Source organism: Bos grunniens, chromosome 12 (assembly GCF_055505025.1).
Source record: "Bos grunniens cultivar Pamir isolate PY7600 chromosome 12, Bosgru_T2T1.0, whole genome shotgun sequence".
NCBI lineage: Eukaryota > Metazoa > Chordata > Mammalia > Artiodactyla > Bovidae > Bos > Bos grunniens.
The window spans coordinates 66,334,189-66,361,347 of NC_141176.1; the positions used below are offsets into that span (position 1 = coordinate 66,334,189).

Consider the following 27,159-nt stretch of genomic DNA (forward strand, 5'->3'; position numbering starts at 1 on the left):
GGACTGCTAGCATCCTATAGGTAAATCACATAATGGTTACATACTGTGCCTTCTGTTTTTTATTATGTCACTATTGAAATAATTTTCTGATAACATCAATGAAAGTAGGAATGGGTGTTGTAGCAAAACAGACTCTTCTTGGTCTGATTGATTTTGTGCTTTATAACCCATTTCAGTTATCAGAAGGTATTGCAATTTTTCCTCCTGCTATTTGAAAAGAATGTAATGGTCCAAAAGATTGCCTACTTTCTAAGGGAGTTACTCTCTTGTCAAGGTAGAAACAGTATATTTATTAAACTGCCTGTAACTTTGGAGTGAATGCTTTCAATCTATTTCTTTCTGTTTGCTAGTCTGTAACTATAGGAAGCATTCAACATGACTGTTGGCAATGAGATCCAGCTGTTCTAGAGGACCATGGCTAAGATATTCTAAAATCAAGAGATTACAGAGTGGAATTAAAACCTCTTTTTTTCTAGTTTCCTAATTTTAGAGCTTAACTGTTAGACTTTAATATTTTACTTTAGTGTGAATTTAGTGAATTAGTGTGACTATTCTTGTATTATACAGTGACATTCCTTACCCATTACTTTAAATCTAATAGAAACAAAAAAAAAAATGCATTTTTAACACTCTACTGTAGGTAAATATCCCAGGAACTATAAAATGGGGAAGATATAAAATGCTGAGATATACATCTGTATTTATTAATACTTTGCTATTTGGGGAGAAGAAATCCATGAAAATGTTCTAGAAGAGGATATAAATTAAAGAAACTTCTTAGATAAATATGATCAAGAAGTAATAAGTATGATCAATGACTTTCAGTGATTTAACATAATGAGTTAAATGTCATGTACTTAGTTGCTCAGTTGGGTCTGACTCTGCTACCCTGTGGACTATAGCCCACCAGGCTCTTCTGTCCATGCGGATTCTCCAGGCAAGAATACTGGAGTGGTTTGCCATGCCCTCCTCCAGGGAATCTTCCCAACCCAGGGATCAAACCCAGGTCTCCTGCATTGCAGATGGATTCTTTACCATCTGAGCCACCAGGGAATCCAAGAATACTAGAGTGGGTAGCCTATTCCTTTTTCCAGGGGATCTTCCCGACCCAGGAATTTAACTGGGATCTCCTGTACTGCAGACAGATTCTTTACCAGCTAAGCTACCAGGTAAACCCCAATGAGATAAATAAATATAGTTAAATACAATGATTAAGTAAATAGAGCCTCCATAGCTATTTAGAGGATGCCAGCAGTATTATCTGGGAATCCTTTGCTTTTCTGAGCTTGTGGATTGTATAGAGCTGACTTTAGAAGGAAAGACTGAGGTTAGTATAATTATGTAGTTGGAGTATAAATCCAACTGATTCATCTTAATTTAAAAAGTCACACACTACTTGATAACATGGCTTTTCTAGCACTCGGATATCCTTTTAGGCATGTTTCAGAGACCCTATTATGTAAATAGTGTTGCTTTGCTTAGGTCTATGGGATTTGGGAATGGAAAAGACTAGAGATCTCTTCAAGAAAACTATAGATACCAAGGGAACATTTCATGCAAAGATGGGCTCGATAAAGGACAGAAATGGTATGCATCTAACAGAAGCAGAAGATATTAAGAACACGTGGCAAGAATACACAGAAGAACTGTACAAAAAAGATCTTCACAACTCAGATAATCACAATGGTATGATCACTCACTGAGCCAGATATCCTGGAATATGAAGTCAAGTGGGCCTTAGAAAGCATCATTACGAACAAAGCTAGTGGAGGTGATGGAATTCCAGTTGAGCTATTTCAAATCCTGAAAGATGATGCTGTGAAAGTGCTGCACTCAATATGCCAGCAAATTTGGAAAACTCAGCAGCGGCCACAGGACTAGAAAGGTCAGTTTTCATTCCAATCCCAAAGAAAGGCAATGTCAAAGAATGCTCAAACTACTGCACAATTGCACTCATCTCACATGCTAGTAAAGGGGCTTCCCTGGTGGCTCAGAGGTTAAAGCGTCTGCCTGCAATGTGGGAGACCAGGGTTCGATCCCTGGGTTGGGAAGATCTCCTGGAGAAGGAAATGGCAACCCACTCCAGTACTGTTGTCTGGAGAATCCCATGGATGGAAGAGCCTGGTAGGCTACAGTCCATGGGGTCGCAAAGAGTCGGACACAACTGAGCTACTTCACTTTCAAATGCTAGTAAAGTAATGCTCAAAATTCTCCAGGCCAGGCTTCAGCAGGACGTGAACCATGAACTCCCAGATGTTCAAGCTGGTTTTAGAAAAGGCAGAGGAACCAGAGATCAAATTGCCAACAACAGCTGGATCATCGAAAATGCAAGAGAGTTCCAGAAAAACATCTATTTCTGCTTTATTGACTATGCCAAAGCCTTTTTCCTTGGAAGGAAAGTTATGACCAACCTAATTAGCATATTGAAAAGCAGAGACATTACTTTGCCAACAAAGGTCCGTCTAGTCAAGGCTATGGTTTTTCCAGTGGTCATGTATGGATGTGAGAGTTGGACTGTGAAGAAAGCTGAGCACTGAAGAACTGATGTTTTTAAACTGTGGTGTTGGAGAAGACTCTTGAGAGTCCCTTGGACTGCAAGGAGATCCAACCAGTCCATTCTAAAGAAGATCAGTCCTGGGTGTTCATTGGAAGGACTGATGCTGAAGCTGAAACTCCAGTACTTTGGCTACCTCATACGAAGAGTTGACTCATTGAAAAATACCCTGATGCTGGGAGGGATTGGGGGCAGGATGAGAAGGGGATGACAGAGGATGAGATGGCTGGATGGCATCACCGACTCGATGGACATGAGTTTGGGTAAATTTCTGGAGTTGGTTATTGACAGGGTGGCCTGGTGTGCTGTGATTCATGGGGTCACAAAGAATCAGACACGAGTGAGCGGCTGAACTGAACTGAACTGATAGTATTTGGACATGGTTCTTAAGTGAATATTGTGTTTAAATAAATAGGTGAAAGGTAGGAAGAAATAGGAAGTAAAAGTTTCAGGACTGCATGCTTCTAAGGCTAGTATATATATCCTGATTATGAGATAAGAAAGTCAGAAAGATACTGAGAAATGTAGAAGGGAATAGGAGGCAAAGAGAGATTCAGGTTGATGTTAGGCATTGAAAAATAGATCTCCAGGTAGATAACTTTTGCTCCAATATCAATTCTCAGAGTGTAATCTGAGGTTCCCAAAATCTTTTTAGGGTGTATAGGAGATCAAAACAATTTTCATAGTACTAAGACTTGCTTTGCCTATTTCTCTGTACTGGCTTTTGCACTGTTAGTGCAAACATAAGAGTGAGCAAAACATTTAGAGCTTTAGCATGAGTTAAATTAGTGCCACCAAACTGTACTTGTAGTCATTGTATTCTTTACATCTACACACTCGCAGGAAAAGATAAAATCTAGTTTCACTGAAGAATGTCCTGAGAAGCTGTAAAAATTATTAATATTTTTAAATGTCAACCCACAATTATATATGTTTTCTGTATCCTGTGAGGTAAGAAATACATGACGTACATCTTCTGCATACTGAATTGTAATGGCTGTCTTGATGAAAGGCACTTATGCAATTGTTTGAATTGCAAGCTGAACTAGTCACTTTTTTTCCTGTACATATTTCATTTTTGTGGGAAAAAAATGATTGACAGACAAAATATGATGGTTCAGACTTGGATACCTGGAAGACATTTTCTCAAATTTGGACAAGATGAACCTGCCACTTCAAGAAAAACAACTTATAGTTTTGTTGCCAGTAATAGCATTTGATCTTTCAAGAGAAAATTGGAATTTTAGAGAACATATAGCAGTCATCATAAACTTGAAAATTCCTTAATACCTACAGATATGATGATGTGTGTCAGCACTGGGAAATTTTGAATAATGCATGAACCAAAACTTTTCAAATGTCAGTGCATAAATTGCAAAACTATGCATAATTGACCAAACCATTTATAGTGAAATAAAGACCAATGGGACATTACAATTAAGCACTTGTCAAATTTTGGTATAACATCAAAGAAGAAAGCTAATAATTATTCAAAAAGACAATTAAATATACCTTCCTTTGGCAACTGCATATATGTAAATGGCTGGATTTTTGTCATATATCTCAACCAAAACAGCATATTATAACAAATTCAATTCAGAAGCAGATATGAGAATACAGCTCTTCTTGATTATTAAGCCAGGCAGTAATGAAATTTGCAATAATATAAAATAATGCCACTCTTCAACAAACATTTTGTTTTGGAAAACATGTCATTGTGTAACAAAATATATAATTTATTCTAATGTGATGTTTGTTCTGCTTATTTTTAGGTGTAATTAGTAAATATTTTTAAATAATTAAGTTATAGTTTTAAAATAATATATATTTATAAGTGTAACCCATCGAGGTAAAAAGCTATGTTTCTCAATAACTTGTAAGAATATAAAGGATCCTGCAGTGAAAACTTTGGGAACCACTGAGCAATGTATGTAGATTTGGGAGTCATGAGCTTGGGAGTTTACTGTTTACTACTGTTTGAGTGAGGTCATATGGAACAAGAACCATGGCTTTGGAAAAGTCGGTCTAGGATGAAGAAGAATGAGTGAAAGGGGAAAAAAAAAAATCACTCAGATGGAAAAGACTATCACTAAATGTAGGGACTAGAGTAACTGAGAGAGTGTGAGCCTTAGAAGAGCATTGCACTTGGTCAGGAAGAAGTTGCAGGAGACCTCTGAACCATGTCAGTGGCTCAGGAAAGCCCCTATCAATTATCTCAGTCTGCCCAAACCTTCTGCCCTTCCTTAATGGAATTTGCAGACCATCACCAGCAACAATTCCCATTTTCTCAGACTTTATCTTGAATGGAACTTGACTTTCTCATTCTAACTAAATCCTAGTGCATCTTCCTTTGCAGTCTCTTCAAATATAAACTTCTTAAAAAAGGGTTGCATATGGTAAAAGAGCAAGAGTTTTTATTTCCTTCTCCATATGTGTTTGGTGATAAAGATCTGACATATATTTTTCAGACATAAAGATGACATTTTCAGTTAATTCCAAATGTTAGGATATACTCAGCTTATTTGATTCTAGCACAACACAGTAGGGCTCGCTCTTCATTAATTTTTGCTGCTGCTGCTGCTAAGTCGCTTCAGTCGTGTCCGACTCTGTGCGACCCCATAGATGGCAGCCCATCAGGCTCCACCGTCCCTGGGATTCTCCAGGCAAGAACACTGGAGCGGGTTGCCATTTCCTTCTCCAATGCGTGAAAGTGAAAAGTGAAAGTGAAGTCGCTCAGTCGTGTCAGACTCCTAGCGACCCCATGGACTGCAGCCCACCACGCTCCTCCATCCATGAGATTTTCCAGGCAAGAGGACTGGAGTGGGGTGCCATAATTTTTGCTACAGCAATAATATTAGTTAGTTTTCAAAAAGAGGAATAATTATAGTTAGTTCCCCTGGTGGCTCAGACAGTAAAGAATCTACGTGCAATGCTATGCAGGAGACCCATGTTCCTAGATCACATTGTTTTTCTTATTCAAAGGATTTTCTCACATGGTTCCCATGCCCTCTCCTTAGCCATCAGTTTTCATTTATCTATCAAATTACTCCTATTAGCGTAGGAATATCCAGTAAATTCTCCTTCTTCAAAAAAACACAAAACCCTTTGCCCTCAAATATCCCTTGGGCACTGGCCTGGGTTCTCTACTTGCATGACAGCAAACATTTGCAAGAAAGTTGTCCATTCTTGCTTCAATTCCTATTTTCTTCTGTGCTCACATTCTGCTGAGGCAGCTTTTGGCAATGTCAGTAAGAGCCTCTCTGTTGTCAGCTTCCATGCTCAACTGTGATTCCAATCTCAGTTGATCTCTTAATAGCATTGAGATGATGGATTACTTTTTTCTTCTTGAATCACTTTTTTCCCATGGTTTCTTGCAGACTCCACTTTCCTCATTTTCCCTTTCCTTCACTGCTTTCTCATTCTCATGCTTTCTCTTGGCTGCTCTCCTTTTCCTCAGTCTTTGCACTCTTCCTTATCTTTTCTCTTCAGATTATTTCATCCAGCACCATGATTCCTCCTTCTCAGATCTATATTGCCAACCTCAAGTTTCCCCATCGTTTGAATTTTTAATTGGCATTATACCAGTCTTAACATGTCCAAAATGGAAATTTTAATTTCTGACTCACACCACAAACATGATGTAGCCATAGTCTTACTTATCTGAGTTAATGGCATCAGTGCACATCCAGGTGCTGAGGTACAGTCTTCAGAATTGTCTTTCGTTTCCTCTGCATCCTACACTTGCCGTTTGACAGTAAGTCCTTTCGACTGTTCCTCAGTGCATATGGGGCTTCCCAGGTGGCGCTGGTAGTAAAGAACCTGCCTGCCAATGCAGGAGACATGAAGCACAGGTTGAATCCCTGGGTCAGGAAGATGCCCTGGAAGAGGGCATGTCAACCCACTCCAGTATTCTTTCCTGGAGAATCCCTTCAACAGGTGAGCCTGGCAGGCTATGGTCCATAGGGTTGCAAAGAGTTGGGTACAACTGAAGCGATTTAGCTCACATGCAGTACATATGGTCAATGCTATCACTTTTTGCAACTTGCCCCACGACTGCTATAGTACAACCCCCAGTGCTTGTCACTCATATTATTTTTATACTTGTGTTACTGAAGACCATTCCCTGGACTTCCTGCTTTCAATCATGCCCCTGCTCCAACAGTTTAATGTACAAACCAGATCCTTTAATATGCAAACCACATCACATTCCTCCATGTTTAAAATTATCCTGTAGCTTCTTATTATACATATTAAACCCCAATCCCCTTTCCATGGTTCTGTGAGCCTGCCATGATCCCTGCCTGCTTCTCTGACCTTTCTCTCCACTCACTCACTGGTCTCCAGTAACACTGACATGCCTCTGTTTTTTCCAGAATCAACAAGCTTCTTACACAGCTCAGAACCTTGCAGTCCAATTTCTCAGAATCTGCAAACCACACCCCCTCTCCTCCTGACTGGTTCTATTTCATTAATGAGGTCTCTGCTCAGACATTACCACCTCAGAGAAGGTTTTCCTGCTCATCTTATATAAAATGGTCAGTCAGTAAAAAAGTCAATTTGTCCAAACCAGTTTGCCAACATCATTTTTTTTTAATTTGCCAAATGATGAAACATCATAGATAGTTTGAAAAGTTTAGAGATATTTGGTAAATTCAGAAAGCTTGCCATTGGTAATAGATCAATCAGATGATTTGCTTATGGTTAATTGTCTTTTATTGAACTGTTATGGACAAATTGACCTAAAGCCATCCAAGATACTGCCACATCACTTCCTGTCCTTTACTGTTTTTTTTCCTTATAGTACTTAACTTCACACACAAGTCATATTTATTTATTTGCTTTTATAATGTTCTCCTACCTTTTAGATTCTAAGCCACATGAGGACAAAAATTTGTATGGTTTTTAGCTGTAGCTTTGAGATCTACAGAAGTTGCTCAAGAATGTTGATTAAATGGATGAATCAAGTACTATGTGGCAAAATAAACTAGATGTGAGTGTATCAGACAGAATAGACAATATGCCAGAATAAGCTGAAAATACAGAAAAATCTCATTTTTTTTGAGATGTCAAAAAGAAAATGAGAGTAAAGATTATGAGAGAGTGACCATAAAGGGTTTTGTTTATTGAAGTAAAGGAGATCGGTGTGTTAGATTATAAAACTAACCGAAAAGCAAAAGAGGGAGAGGAAACATCAAAAAGAATATCAACTTCTTGTTTTGTGTAAAAGTTGAAGGTCATATATATTAGAGAATGAGATACTGTTCCTCATGATTGTTTTGTGTTTCTAGATTGTGTTTCTGGACTTACTTTAAAGATTCTTAGAAGGCTTAGACTTGATTTAAAATCTTCAGCCCACAATAATTCATGAAACAATCTGCTGTGCATTGTTTGGCACTGATTTTATTGGTTATACAAATGCTTAATTGAGTTCAAATACTTGCTAATATCATAAATTGATGTTTAGAAAATAAATGATTACAAGATGATATTAGAAGTAAATATGAAGCACCATGATATACCAAATTGATGGGGAGGAAAATGAGGAAGGAGAAAAGTTGAGAAAGCATTTTTCCATTCAGTGCTTATCCTAAGAGACTCGATTACTTACAAACATGTTAATTCTTGGTGATACAAATTAATATAGCACTCACTATTTATTTGTATAGATGACTAATTTCTAAAGAATTATAAATTATAATGTTTAAAATATATCATTAAATTAATATTCTGGAAAACATTTGTTATATATTTTATTATAGTTTATCATTATATGAAAAAATTAAAGAAATTTGCAAATATCATAGGGATGAATTCAGTATAAACACAGACTAGAGAAATAGGTAATTGCTTCTTTTATTATATCTTCAGAGTAGTTTTTGTGACCTTCTGATAATTAAATGAATTATTATATGTGACTATTTTAAAATCATTGGAAGGCCTTTTTGCAAAGAAAGAAGAGCAGGAGGAACTACAATTCATTGTAATATGTCTGTGATAAAAACTGGTCAAGAAATTGCTCTTTAAATGATCTAGCTATCTATTCATCTATCCATAACGCAGTACAGAGGGATACATAGTTCTCTGGCATAAACTAGCTCTAATATAGCAGAATAGTAATGAATTATCTGTTACAGTAACAAAATCTGTGACTTGAGAATTGTAATGCACAAATACATAAACTAACTCTAAAAATTTCTCTTCAACCCAGATATACATTGTAAGATCATCTGATTATCCATGATTTATATGACTTAATATTTCTTCATCTTTTTCATTGCTATGTTTGAGGATGTCTGTGGCTTTAAATTATAAAAGTCTCTTCAAATTTTGTATCTTAAAATGTTCATATATAGAAAATGATAAAAATATGAAAAATGAAAAGGGTCATAAAATGTCTGTTCATGTCATGGTGGGGAGGTTATTATAGCAGTTATTTCATGATCATTAGTTTTGAAATCAACTTAATATTTAAAGCAGTAAAAAGCCCCATAAATATTGTTTCTCACATTGCAAAAAACCTACCTAGTGTAAATCTTCACTGATTTTGCTATTTGTCAAATTTAATTTCAAATCATTTGATTTTTTTTCTCTACCAGTTTTATTTAAATTTAAATCTTGATTTAAATATCAGTCGTTCTTTGTACCTATAATAAAATGTCTCTAAAGGGAATGTGTGCTGGAAAAAGTTAATATAAAGTTTCTAGTTATAGGTGTTTTGTTATTAAGTTTTCACAGAATGTTAATGTTGAAAACTGAAGTAGATGAAGAAAAACTTCATGCATTCCAAATTCAGTTTCTACTTAACGAGATAATACATAAATTAATTTTCTCATAAAGCTGGGAGAAATTATGTTTTTTATTCAATTATTAGATTGCAGTTTTCAATTCAATCAATCATTTTAGGCATTAAAAGGAAAGTTGGAAATTTCCTGTCTTGGTAGACTTAATCTGGTATCATTGAAAAGAAGAGCTTATTGAAATTCTCAATGGAAAAACAGCAAGAAGATAATTTTTTCTAGACTATTTCTTAAACCCTTTAAACAAATGTTACAAATGTTTATTCTAAATAGGTTATAGTTTTTGGCACATCAATAAAAAGCTATTACTTATATAGCTTGAGTAAGGAATATGTTTTACTTATTAAAATTTTATAGTCAAAACAATGTATAGTTTCTTTTTAATAATTAAGTAGATTTGATTAATTATTCAGTACTGCTCCTACCTTTGGATTTATAAATGCTGATTTAAATGTCAGTTATTCTTTTTCAGAGATGAAAAATACTTTGTTCATTTGACAATTCTTTTGACAAGTTTAAATTCTTGTTAATATCATAATGTTAATTCCATAAAACGGAAGGACACAACTTCATAGTAAACAAAGTAGAACAAAGTGATAGTTCTTACAAATTCAGAGTTAATACAAACAAATAATTTTAGTAAACTTGACTTTTGACTTTATGAACTTTCCAGAAAAATCACTTACAAAATTATCCAATTTATTGACTTCTAGATTGCTCAGTTTCTGTTATGTGTTTATAAATTAAAATTTTTGAATTTATTAGGTCCAAAGATTCACAAAAGTATATTTATCTCTAGGCATTAAAGAAGAAATGTATACAGAGCAACAGTTCTCATCATTGATTGGATTTAAGAACATTTCAAAGAACACATTGAAAAATGCATGCCTAGTATATGTTTAGGGAATTCAGTTAACTGGACTATGTCAATATTAGATTCAACACAGGTTGAAAGAAAAATCCTTATATTGTGATGAGTTAATTGCATAGTGAACAATATTGTAAAATTGTATTGTAAAAAGTATTTTTAAAAGCCATTTTGTGTTCAGTATTTCATCAGAACGTTGATATATCAGAGTGTGCAATCTCTTATTCAAAGGGGTAGTAAAATTAATATATAGTTAAGAAAACTAAAATTTTAATGTATATAATAGTAAGGGGAAGTTTTAAGTGTTGCTGTAATATGATTTTAAACTTTTTACCAGATTTTAATCATTTTGTTTAAATAATAAAGCTAAATCAGAGGAAAACCAGTCTGAAATAAAGATTGTAGACTTTTTAATAGAAATTTATTTTTTAATTACTAACTCAAACAGTAGTCAACTTAGTTTTTACTGCCAATAGTGCAGTCCTATAAAGAAACAACAATATTTAAAACTAATATCCTCGTTTTTATTTTGAATGAATGCTCCTAAATATTAAATATATTCCCAATATTGCTTTTATAAAATAAATTAACTTGCTAAACCTACTAATTATGCAACCGAAAAGATAAATTCCATATATACCTGAATCATTGTAGGTTATAACTTAATGGGACTGGAATTTATAAAGTTTTATTTTTTACTTAAATTTTTTAATAAAAAATTGTATGTTTGTTCATCATTTAGAGTTAGCAGAAATCAGATGGAACACTTGTATTGCTTAGGCTAGCATTCTACATTCACCATACAGGGCATATGGCCAGTATCAAACACAAATACGTACCTCTAGAGTACATGCCTTAGAAAACCTGGTGGAATGCATGTAAAGCTGCCTGTGATATATGGGTTTCTTTACATCTATCCTTATTTTATCTTTTAAAAAAGCTTACATTATTTGCAAGCATTGCTATTTAACCATTTTTGGTAAATAAAATCATTTGCAGCCTCACAATTCATAGCCATAAATTGGTGAGAAAAATGATCCAGTATTATTGAAAAAATATAATCCTAGCAGTTTTATTTTAGTTCCAACCACAAAGATTTAATTTCCCTTTCACATTCACTCTTGTGGATCTTTAGAAACAGTGTAGTGGTAGAGATTGCAGCTCTGAGGTCAGACTGCTGTGGTGAAATGCTTGCAGAGAGGACATGTCATAGATAACCTGTAATTGCAGTTTCAAAACCAGGTCAAGCCAAAAGACTGATCGAGGCTGATTGTCACATAGAGACTCCCGAATTTCAGTGCAGAGATCCCATTATTTGTAGTTTCCCCACACAACCCAGCTGATCAGGGCAGTTGGAAAACCTCATGTTTAATACAATCTCAATTGGCACAGTAGCTAACCTCAACTGAAGCCTTCCCTGGTTGCTCAGACAGTAAAGAATCTGCCTGCAGTTCAGTAGCTGCAGGAGACACAGGTTTGATCCTGGGTTGGGAAGATCCCTGGGAGAAGGGCATGGAAACCCACTCTAGTATGCTTGCTTGGAGAATTCCAGGGACACAGGAGCCTGCCCGGCTACAGTCCATAGGGTCGCGAAGAGTCAGGCACGACTAAAGTGACTTAGCATACAGGCACAGTGCGTAGTTTATACATAGTTTATAATGGCACCCCACTCCAGTACTCTTACCTGGAAAATCCATGGATGGAGGAGCCTGGTAGGCTGCAGTCCATGGGGTTGCTAGGAGTCGGACACGACTGAGAGACTTCACTTTCACTTTTCTCTTCCATGCATTGGAGAAGGAAATGGCAACCCACTCCAGTGTTCTTGCCTGGAGAATCCCAGGGATGGCGGAGCCTGGTGGGCTGCCGTCTATGGGTTCGCACAGAGTCAGACACAACTGAAGCGACTTAGCAGTAGCAGCAGTAGCATACTGTAGTGGGTGCTGGAGAGGTGTGGGTAAGCACAGGAGTCCTGCCTAGTTATATGTTACTGTTTAATCACTTCTATGTTAAGTGCCATCAAAATGGAATAGAGGCTTATCAAAGTGCATTAAACATCAAATTTAAAAAAAATTCTTATTTGAAGTGTCTGTGCTGTAATAGAGTTGCAGCTTCTTTGAAAGTGTTGCTTGCCTTTGATTGTAGTGTAGAGGCACTGTCTCAGTTTCAGCCACTGTAACAGAATACCATAGACTGGGTGGTTTATCAACAGAAATTTAGCAGGGTACTGGCAGTTTCCATGTCTGGTGAAAGCTCACTTCCTGGTTCACAAATGGACATTTTCTGGCCGTGTCCTCATTTGGTAGAAGGGGCAAGGGGACACTCGGGGGTCTCTTATAAAGGGTCACTAATCCCATCCACTAGGGGTCCGCTCCCCAGGCCGAATCACTCTCCCAAAGCCCCTATTTCCAAATACCATTCCACTGGAAATTAATTTTCAGCATAAGAAGTTTTGGGGGGACACACATTTAGTCCATAGCCTGCACCTTGATATATGACACTCAAGCTGGGGACTCAATACGAATCCATCTCAGAATTAGAATCAGAATATATAGTAAATTGTGTCCTATATATATTCTCTGTGAAAAAAAATGGAGTTTTTTTTGCTGGTTTTTAGGATATTATGGCATATTAATGACACAGTTTCACTTCATTAATAGCTCTCCCGGTAACTCTTTTTTTATCATTTCACTTTATTCTACTGTTATTTCATCTCTTTTTGTAATATATCAGTGGTTTGATGTGGTCTTTACAACCTGATTTAAAATTACTGTAAGATTTTGTGGTTATGGGAGATAATTTTATTGATGTATTTTATAGCTAATTATATATTGACACAGTCTAGTATCATATTTAGGCTAATTTTTTGAACTGTAATTGCTAGGATATCCAAGATGATTGACTGTTGCCTAAAACTATCATTTTGGAAACACAGCTTTTACTTTCTAATTACTGCTGCTGCTGCTCTTTAGTCACTAAGTTGTGTCTGACTTTTTGTGACCCCACGGACTCTAGCCCATCAAGCTCCTCTGTCCATGGGATTTCTGAGGCAAGAATACTGGAGTGGGTTCTCCAGGGGATCTGCCTAAGCCAGGGGTTGAACCCACGTCTCACACCCTGGCAGGTGGATTCTTCACCTCTGAGCCACCAGGGGAGCCCTGCTGATTACTACAGCCTCCTTTAATTTATGGATAAATTATTCTCCATTCTTTCTGTGGAGAAATTTACTTGGAAGCATTTGTTAAAGAAATAAGATAATAAAATGTCCCACAGTAAAGTAATATGATAAAAACAAAAGGTCACAAGACAGTTCAGAAGGTGGTCACACACTTCTTCCATCAATTAATATGACTCATGACTTTCTCACTTCTTAACAAGGTTTGACAATTTTAAGGATGGTTTAGTCATGAAATGCTTTATTTTCTTTTAATTTGAACCTTCTAGGAGGCCTGATGATGTTCAGGTTTCCCTTTGGAAATTTAACCTCTGTTTACAGTAACTAGTTTATGATCTACTAGCTTTCATTCTGAAAAAAAAGAAAAAGAGAGAAACCATAAAAAATGCAGTAGATGTTAAATCAAATTTTAATGTCATTTTCTTTAGTAAAGATTGAACTCATGAATGTAAATTGTTTTCTTAGTGACACTTTTTTTTTATCATTTGTGGGTTATAAAAATTATGAATAAAATTAATAAGAAATTACTATTACCTATAACTTCTTTTTGATGTCTATACTTTTTGTGTTTGATCCTAGGAAATACCTATCTATAAAATGTGTGTGTTGTGCATGATGCCCGCCTTCCACCAGTCATTTTCCTGGGAAAGCACAATTGGGTTTAGTAGGCTGATCATTTAGATCCTTAGGTTAGTTTTGCTGCATTGAGCTCATTTACTGTGTGGAGCAGATGGATGACTAGTTTTAATATGAATACTAAGCCTTTTCATCCTTTACTTCTGCTTTTGTTACAGAAACCCTCGAAACTCTCATTAGACAAGCAGAAAATTACACCAGCATACTTTTCTGCAACACCTACAGGAACATGGCCCTTGAGGCCGCCGCTTCCACCCAGGAGCTCTTCACCGATGTAGGGCTCTATTTATTTGGTGCGGATGTTAATCCTGAAGAATTTGTAAACAGATTCTTTGACAGTCTTTTCCCTCTGGTGTACAATCATCTCATTAACCCTGGTGTGACTGACAGTTCCCTGGAATACTCAGAATGCGTCCGGACGGCCCGCCGGGACATTAGCCCATTTGGTAATATTCCCAAAAGAGTGCTGGGACAGATGGGGCGATCGCTGCTGCCCAGTCGCACGTTTCTGCAGGCGCTGAACCTGGGCATTGAAGTCATCAATACCACAGACCATCTGCACTTCTCCAAAGAGTGTGGCAGAGCCCTGCTGAGGATGCAGTACTGCCCACACTGCCAAGGCCTGGCTCTCACTAAGCCTTGCATGGGGTATTGCCTCAACGTCATGAGAGGCTGCTTGGCACATGTGGCAGAGCTTAACCCACACTGGCATGTGTACATCCGGTCACTGGAAGAGCTGTCGGATGCCATGCATGGGACCTATGACATTGAACACGTGCTTCTGAACTTCCACTTGCTTGTTAATGATGCTGTGATGCAGGCTCACCGTGATGGACAGAAGTTATCGGAACAGGTAAGCATCCACTCAAAATTTCCTGCTTTCTTAGAGTGCAACAGTTAGCTATATACATAAAGTGAGTTGATTATAAGCACATCATTATATACTTTAAATTATGACAGCTTAATAATACTTTACGAAATAGTAGAAGAATGCATGGGTTGTCATATTGTCATATTCAATTCTAAATATATTTTACATGACACATCAAAATTTTGGTTAGCTAAAATACCAGTTTCTCCTCTAAGTAGTGGCCTTCTTATAGGGTTAGTTCAGTGAGGTAAAGAGGGCTTGGTTTTAAAATCAGGACCAGCATAAATTTGATTCTGCACTCTTCCTTTAATTCTCAAGTCCCTTAGCTTCTTTGAGCCCCAGTTTTCTCACTGACAAGAAGAAAATAGTAACAAATAACTTTTGGAGTATTCTTTTTGGGGAAGATAGGCAATCATTTAGGCCCTCTACCTAGTATACTGCCTGGTACTCCAAAAATGGATATTGTTGGTATTTCAAAAGTATTCAGCTTTAAAATAGAAAACACCAATTATATAGGCATTAAATGAAGACTTGTTATCAAAAGTGTTTCTTCGGAGACTTTCCAGAACCTGGGACAGTGATGGTGTGATGATCTTTTAAACCATGATGTATATGGCATCATGGTGTTTTATTCCAAGAAGGCTTTAATAAGCAAAACAATAAAATCAAAGAACATAAGAGTTTCCTATTTCTTTCACATTCTATAGAAATATTCTCAGGCACCTTTAGTAATAGTTCTCATATCCCATACAGTGAAGTAGAACATGCTGCTGCTCTTTATCCTAAATATTTTGTCCTGAAATAAAATTATGCTCCTTCGCAATAACAGAATACATCTCCCCACCCTAGCCCTTATTTACTGAATTAATAAATGCTCTCATTATTGACTTTGTAAGTCTGTTCCTTTCATTAATTTCCAATAGAAATTGGATATGAAAACCTTGATGTCCAGGCATATACACCCCACTTCCTTCCTAACTTTCAAGGTCCTCCTGGCACCGTATGAGCCAATATGGTACCTTCCCGCAAATTAGAAATGGTTACCCTCTTTAGGTGGATGGGACTTGCAGGTAGAGTGTGAGCTGGAGTTGAGCTCTCATCCCAGTCCACTCACCTGGGTATCCTTACACAGCCAATAATGTTCCCAACCATGTACAGTTGTCCTGGTTGTTTTGCAATCTCTCATCCCTTTAGGGAGATTATACATGTACCAGAACTTTTGCAAGAGATATAATAAGCCAACTCAAAAGACTTCGAAGATTTCATGTACTTCATAGTTAATGAGGGATAAGCATTTAGGTCTAGGAAACAAAATATCAAAATTATGATATTGCGTATCTCCAGAAGGAAAACAAGTATAGAAAATCTGAAATGAAGCCCAGATTTAAATTATTAATTTGGGACAAGCCATCTAACCTCTTGGGACCAGAGTTTTCTTATATATAGATAGATAGGTAGATAGATACACAGATTTTTAAGATTCCTTTTATTTTGTCTTTTGGAGCCTTGGAGTGCCTTTTTGTACCCTTAAAATCTACCACGTAGAAAATTATTGTATATTATTATATATCTAATTATTTTTTTTCAATTTCAAAGGCTAAACTAACATAAATTTGTAGTTAGATAGACATGTTTTCAGAATTCCCTGGTGGCTCAGATGGTAAAGAATCTGCCCGTAATTCAGGAGACCTGGGTTCGATCCCTGGGTTGGAAGATCCCCTGGAGAAGGGAATGGCTACCCACTCCAGTATTATTGTCTGGAGAATTCCATGGACAGAGGAGCCTGGTGTGCTACAGAACATGGGATCATGAAGAGTCAAACACAACCTGTTTTCAAATCCTGAGTCTGTTTCATCCTGCATAAAGAAGGAAATGATGTTTTAAGTGTCATACGATATGGCTCTGACATTGGCCGCTGCTTGGTCCCCGAGAAATTTGCTTTTCTCTTTTCCAATTCTGGGGCCAATCCTGATCAAACCTTGGTGAAGCAGGTTACTTTACTATCTTAAAGGATAGAATCATCAAACTTGTGTTCTATAAATACATTTAAAGCAACACTTTTGTATTATGGAAACTCCTTGGTGGATTTTCAAAGAGCATTCTTTTCTTTTAAGCAATTAATTCTATTTCATATAATAAATGGTCCTATAACTATCTTGAAAAACATCAGTTATTACTAATGAATTGTAGATTCTTTTCCAAATAAAACAACTGAGATTCTTTAACTTACAGTGACAGAAGGAGAAACTGACTTTAAATTCCTTGAAAATTGACTCATTAATATTTATTTCTGCCAACTTCAAAGTGATTTATAAGCTGTTTATCAAGTTTTGATAACCAGTTCACACATCAGTGAATTTAATAAATTCAAAATAAATTACTGGTGAGCCAGAAAATAATGACTTTCTCACATTCCCAGAGCAATCTCTAAGATCTAGTACTTTCAAATCTTGTCCTCAGTAAATACTTGTATCCATCCACTTTAAGAAATCCATAGGGGTACCTGATGCATCTTACTTCTGTTGGATGAATTTCAACTGGAAAAAAATTATTGGTTTCCTGAGGATATCATAAATATATTCTATTTATAAAACCATTAAAGAAGTAAAATCTAACTTATAAGAGAATGTTTTAATTTTGTAATTGTCTGGGGATTAAGACAAAAATCTAATAAACTATTAACAGAGAACCATCAAAGTATGGAGATTAAAAGCACAAGTCCTAATCTCTGAGTACATTTCCCATCTGTTCTACCATTTACTAGCTGTGAGTTTGGGAACTTGATTGTTTAATCTTTCTTGAGTCTCCTCTTTGGTAAAAAGTGAAGTCGCTCAGTTGTGTCCGACTCTTTGCGACCCCATGGACTATAGCCTACCAGGTTCCTCTGTCCATGGGATTTTCCAGGCAAGGATACTGGAGTGGGTTGCCATTTCCTTCTCCAGATCTTCCCGACCCAGGGTTTGAAGCCGGATCTCCCGCATTGTAGGCAGATGCTTTACCATCTGAGCCACCAGGGAAGCTCTCTTTGGTAAAATGGGATAATAACTGTGCCTACATCACAGGGTTCTTTTGAGATTAAAATGAGTTTAGGTTTTCTCCAAGATAACTGTTTAAAGCCTACTAATTATTATTACGTTATATTCTTTATAAATATATTATTGATTTCTCTGATGTTTTAAATACTTTTAAAGTGAACACCTCTTTCTTAAACTGTGATATACAAATCAAAAAATGTTTTAAATGGGCATTTAATGTAAGCAGATAATTGTAAAGATTTTCCTGAATGAAAAGAAAAACCTAAAAGTTTTAGAAAGCATTATTTTGAAATCTACAATGAGTTTTAATATTGATGATTTTAATTGCTAATTCTTGATAAAAATAATTTCATTATGAGGAAATGGCTGAATGATTTTTTTGGTAGGAAATGATTAAATGATTGCATGATACTTGATAGGAAATCATGTATTCATTCTGTAAGTAAAAACAGTATAAAAATATATATATACTTGCTATTGATTAAATTTAGAACATTATTTATTGCTATAATTAAATGCTTTAATTTATTAAAGAAACAAAAATGCAGGATCTGGGTTAATTTCAATGTTACAGTATTTTCTAAATGGAATAAATGTTACCAAGAAACTCAACTGAATGTTGATTCTATACCATTTTCGAAATAAAAAGGTTTTTTTCAGCTTTATTGAAATACAGTTGACAAAATAAAATTCTTCTTTAAATATTTTAAAGAATTCAGTAGTGAAACCATCTAGTTCTGGGCTTTGATAAGAGGTTTTTTTTTTTTCTTTTTAATTATTGATTAAATCTCCTTATTCATTATTGGTGCTGTTCAAGTTTTCTATTTTTTCATGTCTTGGTCTTGGTAGGATCTTAATTTTAGGAATTTATCCATTTCTTTCAGGTTATCCAATTTGTTGGCCTATAATTTTTCATAATAATCTCTATGGTCTTTTGTATTTCTGTAGTGTCAGTTGTAATATCTCCTCTTTCATTTATAATTTCATTAACTTTAGTCTTCTCTCATTTTTTTATTATTCTAGCAGACACGACTGACTGAGCGACTTCACTTTCACTTTTCACTTTCATGCATTGGAGAAGGAAATGGCAACCCACTCCAGTGTTCTGGCCTGGAGAATCCCAGGGACAGGGGAGCCTGGTGGGCTGCCGTCTATGGGGTTGTACAGAGTCGGAACGACTGAAGTGACTTAGTAGTAGTAGTAGCTAAAGATTAGTCATTTTTCTACTCTTTCAAAACTTAGCTCTTAATTTTGTTGGTATTTTCTTGTTTTTTTTTTCTGGTCTCTATTTCGTTTATTTCTGCTCTGATCTTTGTTATTCCCTTCTTTCTGGTAATATTGGGCTTAGTTTGTTCTTATCTGGTTCCTTGAGGTATAAAGTTAGGTTGTTTATTTTAGTTCTTTCTTTTTCTTGAACATTGGTGTTCATCACTATAAACTTTCCTGCTTTTGCTGCATCTTGTAAGTTTCAGCATGCCGTGTCCCCACAGCTGGGGGCTGAGGGTACCCCTCTAGAATGTCTGGCACTGTGTTGAGTGTGGAATTTATAGCAAGTATGTGTGTCAGCCTGTGCTACCTGTTTCCATGTGGGTGTTTTTTCATTTGCTTGATGTATAATAGTTACTCAGCTAGTTTCTAAAATAGCTGTGTGTAGTTGCACATTTCTGTGTTTCTTTGGGAAGAGGGACCTTCCTAGGGAAACTAGGAGGCTCCTATGTCACCATCATGGGAATTGCTGCCACAAAAAGTGTGCTTTTAAGCCTGAACTGGGTTCCAAAGTATAATTTTTAACAATAAAAGTCCCACTCTGTATTTTTAAATAGAAAACCAATTTTCCATGTCTCTTACCTTTGCACCATTCATACAGTTTCAGCTGGTTGCATCCCAATTACTTCAGGATGGCTACGTACTTCAGTTCTAAAACCTATCAAAATTGAGTTTAAGTGTCTGCATTGTGCACACTAATGCACTCTAATTAAACCATGTTGTTGAGAAAAGGGATATCTGATCACTGCTTCTCTACACATCTACATTTATCTGAATCTGTAAAATGAAAGCCTAATAAGTTGATATGTGTTTTTAGGTATCTCATTGATATCTTTATATATAAATTGAAGATAAAATTAAAATAATTGCCTGGATTATTTATAGTAAAACACTAAATTTTGTTCTGTTTCTTCAATAATGTGGTATATATTTTCTTAAAAATCATGTATATTCAATTTTACATAATAGAGACTATGGGACAAACCAGGTTAAGGCAACACATTAGTCTCTCAAGGCTGTGTCCTTGAAACCACTCCTAGTGTGGGAATGGTGGGTGACCCATATATTTCAAGGGTGCAGTAGATGGATGAGGAATCTCTGATTGCCTGGTCCTGCTCTTGGGTGAACCAGCAGTCACATCCTCTCAATGACCTCCTCCAACAATCTACACAATGCCAAGAAGGCATTATTTCTGAAACAAAGTTAATTTTGTTTAGGAGCTTTCATTCATGTATATTTTTGTACTTGGCTGTGTGCATGCATGCTAAGTCAATTCAGTCATGTCCGACTCTCTGTGATGCATGAACTGTAGCACACACACCAGATTCCTCTGTCCATGGGATTCTCCAGGCAAGAATACTGGAATGGGCCATTTCCCCTTCCAGGGATCTTCCTGACCCGGGGATTGAACCTACAGCTCCTACATTGCAGGTTAATTCTTTACCACTTGAGCCACCAGGGAAGCCCTTGTATTTGGCTACCAGAGAATGAAGGGCTGTGACCATAGGTTAAAAATAAGCTACCTGTGGATAAAATTTATGAGTAGCTGGATAAGACTTCATTGAAAATACCAGCATAATGTCATTTGGTATATCCTGATGATGTTTTCAACAATATATCATGTTTACCTTTTCCTAATTTTTATTTAACTAATGGGGTGACCTAATGTTGAACTTGTAATTACTATTTCTCAAATTATTGTTCAAATTATTCTAATTGTTCAAATGAGTTGTTTCTTTTGAGAAATAAGACTGGAGCTTAACAAGAGAAAAGGCAATGGCATAAGAATTAAATTAGAAGCAATTGAAAGGGGAAGATATACGTTTTTAGGGTAAAAGGCAGCTCAGACAGAATCCAGTGAAGGTGGGCTAACTGGAAATAGAAAAATCTATAAGTTAACAGAAAAGGAAAGGAGAAAAGGAAGGTTCATTAGACCATGAGAAGGTCATTTGGTCCAACTCATCATTCTATTAATATATAGAGATCTCTGAAAGGTTTTTGGACACTTAATTCTGGATGCTAAATAGTTACAGGGAGCTTGCTATTACAGAATTGGTAGCAGAAAAGCATATAGCAATAATTAATGGGTTTTCTTCGCAATGCTAAGCCCATTTAGTTCTTTTCAAATGTTGAACAAGGTAGAATTTTCTGACTAGAGGCAAGTCAAAGTGTTAGTCGCTCAGTTGTGACTCTTTGGACCCCACGGACCAGAGCCCACCGGTCTCCTCTGCCCATGGAATTCTCCAGGCAAGAATACTGGAGTGTAGTGCTATTTCCTTCACTAGAGGCAAGTCAAAAGGTATTTCTATTGTCCATTGATTTTCTACTCAAGTTTTATGATATACTGAGGTAGTTCCATAATATTTTAACCTCCGCTGGTAAGAATTTTCTTTACATGTCTGATTAGATCTGAATATTTCTCCTTTTGAAGACTTGCCCCTGCACTTGTGAATCATGGGAGAAGGGGTGGTCACTTTGGCCTTTTGATAACCTCTCTTGAAATGATTGGCAGTAATTAGGGGCAATCAAGACTCAGGTACCTTATATACAGTAAGTCTACATTTCTTTTAGGAACACATTAAATATCAAACTTGCATAGTTTAAGGATAGCTATTTCATAAGACTTTGAGAATGTTGCATGATTAACTTGTGATTATTACCTTTCTGAAAAAGATTGTGGTATGAATTACTCAAGATTAAGTACTGATAACCATAGTTCTTTATTTCTACTTAATTTCCTGAGAAAGAAAAAAAATTATTAAATGTCTTATGAGGGCCTAAAGTCCTTTAAAGGGAAATCTGGACAAAGATCTCCAGGAAGAGTTGTCCATCAGGTTTGTGGACAGCTCTAGTTGTTGGACAGTTCACCCTTATGGTGAATGACTGTCTGCATCTTCAGTTGCCATGCCTGGTATGGTGGAATGGAATATGTTGAAGATAGGGACTAGTCTTGGCCATCTTAGCTGTCAGCTATGTGAAGGCTTTTATTCTGACTCCTTGCCTTCTTTCTAGCCTTTTGACTCCCTTTTTTATTTAGTATTTATTTACATGCCTTCTTGTTAAGATCATGATTTTAACTATCCAGCTCTGTCTTTATCTCCTGGAGGACTTACTGAGCCAGGATCAAGTTGGCCAGACTGGAGGGAGCCTGGGGTTGACAACTGGTAGATATCTGACATGGCCTTTCCATTCCCAACCATCAAAGCCAGATGCTTCTCCTTCCTCAGGGATCTGTTGTGTGGAGGGTTCCTGGTTGTAGTCTCAGGCCCCTATCAAACGTGCTTTTTTAGGAAATTGGGAATGGAAGGATAATTTTCAGAATTAAAGGTTCTGAAGAAATTTAAAGATTTCTTGCTCAGTTTTTATATCATGTATACATCTGCTTTGTTACGTTATTTTCTCTGAGCTAACAGAACTCTTTTTTCCTGTAAAATAAGCTTGTGACTTCTTGAAATAAAAGGGTTTTAATATGATATTATACATGTTTTAATGCCATTCTCCCCAGTCGCCAGTCCAGGTTTGATGCAGGATACAGGAAGCTTGGGGCTGGTGCACTGGGATGACCCAGAGGGATGGTATGGGGAGGGATGTGGGAGGGGAGTTCAGGATGGGGAACACGTGTACACCCGTGGCAGATGCATGTTGATGTATGGCAAAACCAATACAATATTGTAAAGTAAAAAAAATAATAATTAATAAATAATTTTTTTAAAAGGGTTTTAATAATACCCAGCTATTCTTTTTGATTTTTCTGAAATAACTTTTGCTTGAATTTTATGAGTATATAGCTGTTCATATGTAGCACTGATGTTTTCAGCTGGATTGGACACTTCTCTGCATTAAATGGAATAAATTCTCTTTAAATTAAATACTGCATGAAAAATTTTTTTTCCCTTGATGAAGTTCAGCAAGGATGTGTTATTTCTGTTGGAGTTTTTGCCTCTCCCTTTCTACCTGAGTGTTTTCTTAATGCAGCAAAGCTTTCTTGGTTGGAGATTTGCAATGAATGCAGATCATTTTTAAGTGCACTGATAACTTTAGATTCTGAAGGTAATTTTGTGTACATCTGCTGCCTGGTTTTGAGAGTGTGAACCAGTATTAAATCAGTCTCATAAGTCAGCAGTCTTTTGCCTTTATGAATTAAGAAGTCTCCATTCTCCGTGCCTTTGGAATGTGCTGCTCCAGGTTTCCACAGTTGATGTTCTCTTTCCACAAGCACAGCAGCCCCATCACTCACCTCTAGCAAGTGTTCACTTAGAGGCTTGATCAGACTCTCGTCATTATTAAGAACTCACTCCAAAGGCAAGGTTTTATGAGTCTTTTTTTTTCTTTGCTTCTAAATTATATTTACCCATTCTTCCCTTCCATTTCTGAGTCTTATCAAAACAGCTTTATGCTTCTCTGAAGATTGGAATTTACCTCCAAAGTTCCTGTTACTGCTATCTGAAGCTGTTCTCCATTCTTCTGATGGATTTTGAAGGCTGTTTTGGTTGTAGTCTTGTTACATTTACTTTGATGCATTTCCTAAAAAAAAATTTAGTCTTGCTTATGTCAGCCATCAGCTGAACTTGTAAACATTGAGATTTTTCTCCTTCTTGTGTTTTCTGTAAGTATCTGGTTTAAGCCCAAGTAAAGAAATGTAGCGCTTCAGCTCTTTATCCATGGCCTTCACCTTTCCCATGTCTTGTAGTAAGTTCTCAAGTTTGGCTTCCAGTCTGGTTTATTTAACGTATCCAGAGTCTTTTCAAAGTAGCAAAACTTCTCAGTAATTTTATATTTCCCCCCAGGAAGGGCAATTCTTTGTATTTCCATGCACAGAAATGCAAAGTTTTAAGCACACAACCTCCATTCTGACTATACAAGTCATCAGCCTGGTAGGCTGCAGTCCATGGGGTCGCACAGAGTCAGACACAGCTGAAGCGACATAGGAGCAGCAGCAGCAGTTATATGAAATATTTAGAATAGCAAAATCACTGAGATAGACAATAGATTAGTGACTACCAGGGATTGGAGAGGGGATGAAAGAACAAGGAATTACTGCTAATGTGTATAGGATTTTTTTCAGGGGAGAGATAAAAATATTGTAAAATTAAATAGAAGTGATAGTTGCACATCTCTGTTAACACAGTAAAATTCACTGAGTTGCACATTTCAAAAGAGTATATTTTATGGTACATGAATTATATAACAATAAAGCTGTTATAAAAAGTTATAATGTATAATTTTGAAAATTGACTCATACAAATTGCGAACTAGTATATTCCAGTGAATAATTTCCATTTATATGTTTGTTCTTTTTATTGGCCTATGCTTCTTGAGACTATGGGAACTCAGAGGAGCAATGTGCCTTTTCATTTGTCATCAAAATGACACACTAAAAATATTTCTAGACATTTTAAAATTAATGCCTCAAGGTCATTCAGAGAAAACGAAAATATCTGCCCTTACAGTGAAGATGTTTCCCAAAAACAAAAAACTTTACCTTGAAAAACACTTTTTGTCATTCAAGAAAATATGGGGTTGGATAAAAATTGGCATAAATAAGAGATAATCTCATTCATTTATCTAAACATGCAACAAATATATGTTAAGTGCTTTCAGTGTACCAGATACAGCTGGACACTGAGTTTATGCCAACTGCGCCTGCAGCTGCCTTGTTAGAGCTTACAATGAACTAACTAATTTTTCCATAACCATGTTAGCATCTCAACTCTATCCTCTAGACAAAAGTCAGGATACTGTTTCCAAATGTAAACTATATTATACATAAAATCTTTTGGTGGCTTCCTTTCAACCTTAGAATAGAATCTAAAAGCCTTTATATTGACCTTTAATGCTTTGCATATCTGCCCTTTACCATCACTTTACCCTCATCTCGAACCACGTTTAACCCTTCTTCGCTCTAGCCATGCTGGAGCTCTCTGATTTTTTTAGCATACAGTCTTCTCCCTTGACTCTTGTCAGTTACATTTTTTTTCTGGAAGTAGGCTATTTCCCAACCATGCTCCCCAACACGTTTATCTACTGATGCCAGGGCTGCTGCTCATTTTTGTCTCATCTTAGATCCTGCTAACCCTGGGAGGTGTTCTCTGGCCTCTGTAGAAAAGGTTAGGTGACTCTGTATTATGTTTTAGTAACACCATTAAATTTTCCTTTACAGCTTTTTGCATGCATGCAGTTATTTAATTATTCACATACTTTACATTGGGCTTCCCTCATAGCTCAGTTGGTAAAGAATCTGCCTGCAATGCAGGAGACCCCGGTTCGATTCCTGGGTTGGGAAGATCTGCTGCAGAAGGCATAGGCTACCTACTCCAGTATTCTTAGGCTTCACTGGTGGCTCAGCTGGTAAAGAATCTGTCTGCAGTGCAGGAAACTGGGGATCGATCCCTGGGTTGGGAAGATCCCCTGGAGAAGGGAAAAGCTACCCACTCCAGTATTCTGGCCTGGAGATTTCCATGAACTGTATAGCTTTTTGCATACATGCAGTTATTTAATTATTCACATATTTTACATTGAGTTGTATGTGCCCAGAGGGCAGAGACTAGCTGTTGTGTTCATCACAGTATCTCTAGAGTCCAAGTGTTGATGGACACATGAGTTCTTTGATGAACACCTGTTGTTCAGTGGTAAATCTGGCCTTTCTGCTGCATTGCCTGGACTGTTGGAATTGTCTCCCAGTTGACCTGTCTGCTCCACCTTGACTTTCTTTGTGTCCAGACTCTTCAGCATGGTGTACAAGGTCTCCTGGGTCTTGATACCACCATTCTTCCTTCATCAATCTTATCCCTTGTCCCCTGACCTGCCCTCCTTGCATCCATGTTCCTGATTAAACTACATCACCCTTTCCCCTCAACCTGCATGGACTGGATTACTATTTCACTCTGACCACTTCACCAGCAAAACTGGAAGCTCCTCCAAGTACATCACCCTTTCCCCTCAACCCCACGTGGACCGGATTATTCTTCTACTCTGACCACCTCACCAGAGAATACACTGGGTCTTTTTCATCTCTCTATCCTCAGTGCTTATTAAAGTGTCTGGAAGTTTTCAGTAACCTGAAATGACCTCCAGACTCCACAGAACAAACTTCTTGACTAATGCCCTGAATTAGATTTAATTTTAAGCATTTATAATTTTTCAGTGAATCCTAAATTACTAACATTTCATATCTCCCATGAGAGCACAGCAAGACAATTGTGATAATCTATGATTCTTTAATGAATGCACAAAACACTTTCATTAAACTTTTATGTGGATAAATACTCTGGCATTATTAACATTATATCTGTGTTTATCTTAAGCCCAGTCAAAAAACCCCATTTATCAACTTACTAGAAATAAAGGCAAAGCAAAAATAATAAACATTAAAATAAAATCTTGATAGACATGCAAGTAAGTTCCATAGTTTGGTGAGTGGTCCTATACCATGCCCTCCACCTTGCAGTCCTCAGTCCAGGAAGGCAAACATCAGGCATTAGGGCATTTCCATTTCACGGGTGGATAGTCGGAGCTGCTTGGGGAGCTGCAGCAGAACTGAGACAGACTGTCAACCCACGTGTCCTTTAGACCTATTTGTGGTTTACTGAATCCCTCGTGGTCCATATAAGGAAGCTTTAAAAACTGTGTTCTGCTGTTCACTCATGTTCTTTTAGGTATTAGCAGTAGACATTGTTTCAAAAAGTGTTGTATGATCTTAAGTGTGGGTGGAGAAAAGTTATATAAAATATTTATCTCCTAGAGATCATTGTGGGTCATCATCCTGCATATTAGTGCATCAAAGGCTCTAATAAATCCTACAATTTAAGAATAGTCATTAACTATATTAAGGAGAGCATTTCCAATATATATCTAACCAAGATGCTATATTTATCTGGACAAATATGGATTTTCTGCTAAAAACACTTTAGAAAATGCTGCTCAGAGGTAAGTTTAATGATTTATTTGGGGCTTTGGCCAC

General features: G+C 36.6%; 1 protein-coding gene across 11 annotated transcripts in view; it reads left to right on the forward strand.

Annotated features, from left to right (window-relative positions):
• The window catches only part of GPC5 (glypican 5), a 1,583,243-nt gene that overhangs the window by 300,254 nt on the left and 1,255,830 nt on the right, over positions 1-27,159 (forward strand). For all 11 annotated transcript variants that reach the window (XR_015138295.1, XR_015138296.1, XR_015138297.1 and 8 more), the window contains exon 3: positions 14,186-14,880. Coding sequence is in view for 8 of the 11 variants with exons in the window: in XM_086330176.1 (XP_086186302.1) it covers positions 14,186-14,880 (695 nt within the window). In the remaining 3 variants the exon portion in view is untranslated. The remainder of the gene's footprint in view (positions 1-14,185; positions 14,881-27,159) is intronic.